The 8985-nt window shown below is 37.0% G+C and overlaps 1 protein-coding gene across 4 annotated transcripts in view; it reads left to right on the top strand.

Annotated features, from left to right (window-relative positions):
* Positions 1–8985, top strand: part of Rpgr (retinitis pigmentosa GTPase regulator) — a 77717-nt gene that overhangs the window by 51295 nt on the left and 17437 nt on the right. For 2 of the 4 annotated variants that reach the window (XM_023706158.1, XM_023706159.1), the window contains exons 12-14: positions 3885–3982; positions 4268–4333; positions 6555–7493. In XM_023706158.1, coding sequence (XP_023561926.1) covers positions 3885–3982; positions 4268–4333; positions 6555–7493 — 1103 coding nt within the window. The remainder of the gene's footprint in view (positions 1–3884; positions 3983–4267; positions 4334–6554; positions 7494–8985) is intronic. The other 2 variants (XM_023706160.1, XM_023706161.1) reach the window with 2 other exon arrangements.

The raw sequence follows: 8985 nt of genomic DNA, 5'->3' as shown, positions 1-8985 counted from the left end.
CTCTCTCTCTCTCTCTCTCTCTCTCTCTCTCTCAAATAAATAAAAAAAAGAACAAGTAATTTGTATGTTTTAGCCAACATATATTGTGACTTTAGTCTGCTAATGAAAATGGAGAAATAAGAAAATGGAGTAGGTTAGGTCTTGCTCAGAAGGTGACACTTTTGCTAAAACATAAAAAGAAAGCACTACACAGAGACAGTGTATGGATTTCAGGCAGAGATTTGGAGGAAATGCAAAGAAAGATGACTAGTTGGGTTAGGAAGTGATAGAACCAGTAAGACACGATGATAGTAGAGCAAGACATGGTGAAAAATTATTCCTCACTTTATTAATCAGGAGAGGCCTATTTGATTTGAATGTTTTTCTTAAGTATAGTAGGAAAGAATTAAAGGATTTTAACACATTCCCACCTGCTCAAACTACTAATGGTACATGCATGACTGTCCTATCAAACAGCTTGTACAACTGCTGGTAGAAGTGGTACAGCCATGCATAGGACAACCATGCATGTATCACCAGTGGCTCAAGCTGTCCAACAGTGAAAATATGAATTGTGATTGTGTCATGAATATGTTTAAATGGACTGATGTATTCTAGTCCAATTTATGTTTTAAGAAAAGTAGAAATTTTTCATCTTTTTGCAAGGGGTGATGGTGTAGTGTACTAGCCCAACTAGTCACCAAAGTGCAGTGGAGATGGAGAAAAGGGGAAAATTTGAAATATATTTCAGATGTACATCTAACGAAACTTGGTAAATTTACTAATAGAGTACACATGTGTGAGAAATAAACGGAGGAATCATGGATAATATATAAGAAAGTGGTTGGTTGACAAGCTTGAGGAAAAAATTAAGAATTATTTGTGAGGTACACAAATTGAAATATTAATCAAGAAGCTGAGAATGCAAGGCTAAAGTTTGGAAAAGAGCTCTGGACTAGAGATATATGTTTGAAAATAACACAGAAATGGTACAGTATTTAAAATCCATGACAGTTGCTGAAATCATTTGTTCTTTAACTCTTTAGTAGAGTCAAAAAAGAAGAATCTAATATTGTAGTTGTAAATACATCTACCATTTAGAGGGTAGAAGAGGAAGAACTAACAAAGAAACCTTTCCCAGTCTTACCAGTGGATAATGGAAGAGAAGGGAATTAGAGATTAGTGTTATGAATACACAGTACTGCACAGAGATCAAGAAAAAGAGCTCAAAGAAGCACTCTGTGCATTTGGTATCAGAGATTTCCAGTGACCTGAACAAGAGTGTTTCCAGGGGAAGATCTGAAAAGAAGCCATAGAGGTAAGAGTTGAGGCGTGAATAGGGAATGAGAAAGTGAAAAGATAAGGTATCTAGATTATTATTTTTTAGGTTTGCTCATGAGGTAACCCAACATCTGGGCTAGAAACTAGAAATTGTGGGGTCAATGGTGAGAAATATTGTAGCATGCTTCTATACCAGTGGAAATGTCCAAGATAACTTTGTAGGACAGGAGACAAGGTGGAGTGCTCTCAGAACACTAAAGAGGCTGGCATACAGAGCAATCTTTGCTAGTAGGGAAGATGCCCTTTGTTTTAACAGGAAAATTAGAATCTGGATACAAATGTAGGTGATTGTGTATGTCAACTGAGACAAAGCAGTCAGCTTAAGTGTATTACACTGGGTTTTCTAAACCTTATATTCTCTGCCCTCTATATTCTGTCTGTGTAACACTTTTCATGTTACTATTCCTTAGATTCAGTTCATTTCTTATCTACTTCACTGTCTTCAGAGAATAGCTGATGTTTCTGAAAATAAGTGAGAATTTCCTCATAACATTCTCACCTAATTTTTTGGTTTCATCTCTCAATAACCTTTGTCCTATAATACTTATTTCAATCAGGAATCTCTAAACTGTAGACAGTGGGCCAAATCTAGCCATCCATGTTGTTTTGTACATAAATTTTTGTTGGAACCAAGCAATAACCATTCTTTCATATGTTGCCTAAACCTACTTCATGCTGCGTTATTAGACATTAAGTTAAGACAAGACTATATGGTTCACAAAGCCTAACATATTTACTGTGTGGCCTTTTAGAGAAAAAAATGTGCTGATTTTAATCAAACTAAGCAAATTAGACTCTGACTTATTGAAAACAATATGGACTGCAAAGTTAGACAGATCTGAGATTGACATTGGGTTCCAGAAAGGTCATTGAAGTTTATTTTCCTGAATTTGTAAAATGAAATATAACACTGACTTTTCTTGTTAACCTAGCATGTATAAAGGACTGTGTTACTATCACACAGAAAGCCTTCAATACAAGCTACTTCCCCATGTGTCCTGTTTTTCCCTGCTCCTTTGTTTATTATGAATGGGCTTCATTTTTTTTCCTGTTTCACTTCCGTTTTTCCCTATCTGTTAGAATGCTACTCTGTGTGCCTCTGTAGTGAAAACTTTCCTGATTCCAAATATTTGCATTTGATTTTTCCCCCATGTCATGTGTTTTGCATTGCCTGTAAATTCAATAACATGTAGCAGTTACAACATTGCATATATCAGCTGTTGTACACTATAAATAATAAAATCAAAATAATTAACATTTGTTGCCTCTGCATATTATTACTACCTCACATGGAATAAGCACTAAATGCCTGTTATTTTTTGTGTCTGCATGTCCCCACAAAGCCTCACGCTATCATGGGTGCAGGCTTTTCAGAGGCAGCTGAATCTAGAGTTTGTAATTGGTTCATTGTCTAGTGGGGGTGTGAATGCTACAGCTGCTCTAGGGTGGGTAACCTTTGTAAAGTATAAGGGTCGGAAAAGAGGCTTGCTCCAATCCTTTTTGGTCTTGTTGCTTTTTCTGTCTTTCACCCCCATCAACTATTGCTTCTCTACCCCACCACCCTGCCTTGGAGCCAGGTGATTTCAGATTGAAACCTCCACAAACTGCGGGTGGGCCACATAAACCTTTCCTTACTTAACTTTGCATGTCAGGTATTTTGTCTCAGCATGAGAGAAAAGTAACTAAGACAGTGACTGCTTGTTCATACAATTGAATCAGTTTAAAAGAGAAAGGTCATGGTAGTCTACCATTTTAAGCAAAGACTTAATTAAGGAGCTCCCCTTAAATAAAAGGACAGGTGATATAAAAGAATATAGTGAGAAATTGGGGAAAATATAATGTTAAATAGAGCTTATAACTTTTAATTATCTGCTTTATAATTTGTAACTTGGATTTTTTGGTGATGGGTCCTAAACAGCTTAGCTGGGTTGTTCTGGCTCAGGGTCTTTCATAGAATTGCAGTTATGCTCCCAGATAGGGCTACAGTTTATCTGAAAACTTAACTGGCACATGGTCATTGATAGTAGGCTTTATGCCCTCACCATGTAGGATTCTCTGTTCACAATTGTTCACCCTAGAGGAAAGGATGAGAAAAGTGAGAGAGACAGAAAGACAGAGACAGAGATAGAAGAGAGAAAGAGAGAGATTACACGAGTGTAACCAAGACAACTGCTACAAAGATAGCACAATATGTTTACATTCTTAAGTTCACTGTACATATAGATACCAACCTAGTACAATGCAAAAGGGGTGTTTCTTAAGGTAAGACTGTTGGGCAGGCTGACCTCCAGTGCTCTATATCTGGGTAGTATTTATCCCAAAGGAAGTGTTTGCCTGTCCCTATGAATGAAACAGTTGTTATTTCAGTGCTAAGTTTTGAAACTTGTAGAGTGTTTTAAAGTCATATTATTCCTGTGACTGACTTTTGCTTAACTCCTACCTTGATTAAATGACCTTTGGTAAAATTGCAGTCATGGTCTGTACTACAAATAATTTCTAATTTTTTGTACATTCCTTTTTACCTTCCTGTTGAAATATGGATTTTTTTCCTTTTAATCATTCAGATGTTTGTCAAGATAAGGTGACAGAAGACAGAGGGACAGAACAGTTTTCAGCAGCAGACTCAGAAAGCCTGGGAGAAACTACTGATGTTCTAAATATGGTGATAACTTTCTATCTATCTAGATATTAATTTGATTTGAATTTTAGTTCATCATGTTTATGTTTGCTATCTATATTCTTTAAGAAGCTTCTGCTTTCTGTTTTATTTTGTTAATAACCAACTTTAGGTATAACTTATATAATAAAATTGTTTCTGTTACATCAGGATGGCAGCTGAGAGATGTTACTATCTGAAAAATTATGCATTCACTTTATTTATATGAAATATATGTATATGTAATTATACATATAGTCTATTTTATAACTTGTTTTTTATTTATTTCAGACACATATGATGAGCCTGAACACCAATGACAAGTCATTACAATTTTCACCAGTTCAAAAACAAAAGGTATAATACGGAGAGTTGTTTTTATTATAATGAATAAGAACAGTTTATTTTTCTTAGAAATATTTCTGGGAAGAACATAAGAAAGGTAAGCATTTACTTTAGTATTAAGAAAATAGAGGAGTACAATGTAAATGACCTCCTTTTGTCTTGTTCTGTTGGTATGTATTTTCTCTGCTACAATAAAATTGATAGAATTGCATTGTTGGGGTAGTTGCAGTGTTTTTATTTTTAAGCAATAGATTACAATTGCAGTTTTTATTTATATGAAGAGGCTACTATTTATAGGATTAGCTTGCTGACCTTGGTAGAATATGACTTTGATAGAAGATTGATTTTCCTGGATGATATTAACATCTTTTCTAGTTTAAAATGTTGTGGTTTTAGTGAAAAAATTTGGTAATCATGTTTCCAATTTTTGGATTTGGTTTTATGAAGGATTGAATAGCGTAGAAACAAGATTAAAGTAAATTTGAAAATTAAAGATCGCTCATGAATGAGAGAGTTTTAATTAATAACAAATAGCAAGAAGGAATAACCTGATTTTCATAATCCTGGAGAAATAAAGACCTGCCCTGAAATTCTTTCTTTTCTTGGCCTTCAGGGCCAGTGGAGAGAGATGATGAGGTGTTTGGGGATTAGGAAAATAAAGCAGGAAAATGTAAATTGAGGGTGAAAGGCTATAAAAAAACCATTTAATTATATTGCTAGCACATATGCTGTTATTCTATAAGTCCTGAAAACCAAAACCAATAAAAATTAAGAGAATCTTGCTAAATTTCTTGTGACTTTTCTTTTTTCCTGATACTCTGGGTTATACTAAGGGAAGGTGGATACATTTAGAAATGAATTCTGAAAGTTGAGCTTTGAACTATATTTCTTTGGAAAGAACTTTCAAGTTAAAAGACTAAAGAACAAAAAATAGAACAGTAAAGCACTTTTATGTATGCATATATATTATTTTTGTTGTTTATTGATACAATTTAGATATACATAGTGGTCACACTCATCATAGAGAACTTTTACCTGTTCATGATATATCTTAGTTCCCCGTTTCCTCCCTTTCTATCCAATACCTTCAACCTTTTTTCCCTTCCTAATTTATAAAACTTTATTTCCATTTTATCTTTTTTCCCCTCATTTTTAAATTATACCTTCCTTTCCTGTTCCCATTGTTTTGAACCAGTTTTTCCTGTTTCACAATATGTGTTATACTTTTTGATTATTTACATTTTCAACTTTTCCCACCAGAGACACAATGGGGTGTGTGTTGTGTGTGTGTGTTCCCCATAGTCTTTTTAGGCATTACTAGGACTTGTTTAACTGAGCTAAAGGTGTTTGTTATACAATACTATTACCATACTATCAATATATGTTAGCTTATTTGGTAATTTGTCCTGTTTTAATAATTTCTTGGGGGAAAAGATAAACCTCTTTGTAGGCCTTTTTCATCACATTTTATAAATTATACTTAGTAAGGTTTTACCACCCAGAGACCTAAATTTAGATCTTAATGTTTGCATTCAGTTTTATACAAATCTTATATTTTACTCTGAACATTTTTCGTTAGTGATTTTTTCATGTCAAGTTGTTATATTGAATATATCATAATAGATAAAAGCAAGAGAGTAAAAAATGTGAAAATCCATATAAAGATTTTGCTGAGAAAAAATGCATCCTTTATTACTTATTATATAATTTGAAGTGTTTATACTTTACATTTTAGTTGTTCTGTAGGAATCAGCTATTTGTTTAATTTTTATTTTTTTCTGTGAATTTCATGGGTTCAGGAAACCAAAATTATAAATGAAAGAAGGATACTGATAGTATAAAACATGCTGAGCTGCAAGAACAATGTAAATTTTAAAAAGTAATCTTAATAAAACAGTCTGGAAATGAATCATATCTGTATTAATTCAGATTAAGGGGCAGAGATAAATGTTAATTGTATTGTGATTAATGGAGAAATTAATGCAGGTATTAATAATTGAAAGTTAAACACATACATATTATTGAAACAAAATTAGATATTCCATAGACCTAGAGAGTGACATAAATTATTCCTAAAGAAAAGTAGACCTCAACAAAATGATTAGTAAAAGTAGATATTTTTGTTTTCTTAGTAAAACTTATAAAAATGTAAAATCTTGGCAGAAATACTTTATAGATAATGTTACTTTTGTGTATGGACAGTTATATGACAATTACTTCAAAACATTTACAGAAACAAGACACAGTTGAGAAATTGATGCAGCGAACATCTTGTACTGAAAGTGATGATAGCAATGAATGTGAAAATGAAGAGTTATCAGAAATGAAAGAAGGGAAAGCACATAAACAGGTAGTGAAAGGGATCCTCATGATGCAAGAATCTGAGACTTCAGAAGCAGAAGGAAGTCCTTCCCCATCCTTTTCAGATGAGGAAGTAGATAATGGCTCAGACCAGGGGGGGCTTCAGATCCACACCAATGAAAGCTGTATGCAAAAAGAGGTATTTAGTCATGAAAATAAAAGCAGTGTTGATCAACTTGATGCTAAAGAAATAGAAAAGGAAAATGATGGACAAGAAATAATGTCTGAGAAGAAAACAGAGCTGGTGGAAGTGGCAGGTCTGAATGATATAAGAGAAGGGGAAGAGAATCTAAAATGTGTGAAATCTGATATATTATATGATGATTTATCAGATAACGACATGAATACTGAGAAGGAAGAACTTGAGGGTTTTGTTAAGGAAAGGAAAAGTAGAAAGCAAGATATGATCTTTGACAGTGAAAGAAAATGCATAGAAGAGCCAGAGAGTTATGTGAAATATGAAAGCCACATTCAGCGGAGGAAAGTTGACAGTTTCCTGCAGCCCAGGTCAATAGAATTTGGTAGTGAAGATGATGATGAAGTTGAAACTGACCTTAATTTGTGGCTCCAAAGACAATTGAACAAACAAGAACTTGATTCTAAATTCAGATCATCAAATTTCATGGCCCAATATAATTTTAAGTATAACGACTTGCCAGTGATACCAGAGGAAGAGGAAGAAGCAGAGAATTTAGAAGAAATCATAGTCAAGGAGCAAGTGGTAGAGGCACATAAGAAAATTGTGGAGGTTCAAGGAGGAAGAAAAGAGGAAACAGAAACCCTGTCAGATGACTATACAGACAGAACAGAGGTGAGTGAAGGCAAAAGAGAGTTAGGGGGAGAGGCAAAGGACTGGACTGAAGATGGAGGCGACCAAATCTGTGAAGAGGGTAGATCAGGAGTAGAACAGTGGCACAGGGATGAGGGGCATAAAGACAAGGCAGCAGCAGAAATAGAGAACAGATTGTCTAAGGAAGAGAAGGATCTAGATGAGGAAGACAAATGGGAAAAAGAAGATGATGAAGAGCAGGAGAAATTGGAGAGAGGTAGAGGGTACCAGGAAGGAAGAAACCAAGGGATAGAAGAAAGAGACGTAGAGGAGCCAGGAGAGGGTGAAGAAGAGGAGGAACAAGGGGAGGAGAAAAAGGGAGGAGGAAAAGAAAGAGAAGGGGCAGAAAGAGCAAGTGAAGAAGAGGAAGAGGAAGAAGAGACAGGGAGGGGAAAGAAGGAAGTGGGGAGAGAGGCTAAAGGTGATATAGAGAAGGAAAGAAATAGAGAAAAAGAAGGAGAGATGAAAGAAGGAGAAAGGGAAGGAGGGGAAGAGGAAGGAGAAGGAGCAGAAGGTGAGGAAGAGGAAGGAAAGGGGGAAGAGGAAGGGGAGAATGAAGAAGAGGAAGAAATTAGGGCAGAGGAAGAAAGGGGTGATGAGGGAGATGAAGAAACAGAGGAAAGAGAGGAAGAAGTGGAGGAAAGAGAGAATAAAGAGGAAGGAGAGTGGAGAGAGGGAGAAATAGATGAAGAAGAAGGAGAAGGGGAGGAAAAAGAGGAAGGGGAGGAAGGAGAAAGGGGAGAAGGGGAAGAAGAAAAGGAAGGAGAGACAGAAGGGGAGGAAGAGGGAGAAGAGGAAGGGGAGGAAGGAGAGGGAGAAGGGGAGGAGGATGGGGAAGAGGAGGAAGAAGAGGAAGGGGAGGAAGAAGAGGGACAAAAGGAGAAAGAGGGGGAAGGGGAGGAGGAGGGGAAAGGAGAGGAAGAAGAGGAAGAGGAGGAAGAGGAAAAAGGGGAGGAAGAGGGAGAAGGGGAGAAAGGGAAAGGGGATGAAGGAGAGGGGGAAGAAGAGGGGGAGGAAGGAGAGGGGGAAGGGGAGGAAGAGGGGGAAGAGGAAAGGGAGGAAGAAGGGTCTGAGAAAGGGGGGGAAGAGGAGGAGGAGGAGGAGGAAGAAGAGGAAGCGGAGGAAGAAGGACAGAGGGAGAAAGAGGGGGCAGGGGAGGAAGAAGGGGAGGAAGAGGGGGAAAGGGAGGAAGAGGGGGAAGGGGAGGAAGGAGAAGGTGAGAAAGAAGGGAAAGGAGATGAAGGAGAGTGGGAAGGGGAGGAGGAGGGAGAAGAGGAAGGGGAGGAAGGAGAGGGAGAAGAGGAGGAAGAGGAAGGGGAGGAAGGAGAAAGGGGAGAAGGGGAAGAAGAAAAGGAAGAAGGAGAGGAAGCAGAGGGGGAAGGGGAGGAAGAGGGAGAAGAGGAAGGAGAGGGGGAAGGGGAGGAAGGTGAGGGAGAAGGGGAGCAAGAGGGGGAAGATGAGGGAGATGAAGGAG

This window comes from Octodon degus, unplaced genomic scaffold, assembly GCF_000260255.1.
Source record: "Octodon degus isolate 3935 unplaced genomic scaffold, OctDeg1.0 scaffold00243, whole genome shotgun sequence".
Taxonomy (NCBI): Eukaryota; Metazoa; Chordata; class Mammalia; order Rodentia; family Octodontidae; genus Octodon; species Octodon degus.
The sequence above is the reverse complement of the archived record's forward strand: the minus strand, read 5'-3'. Positions and strand labels throughout refer to the sequence as shown.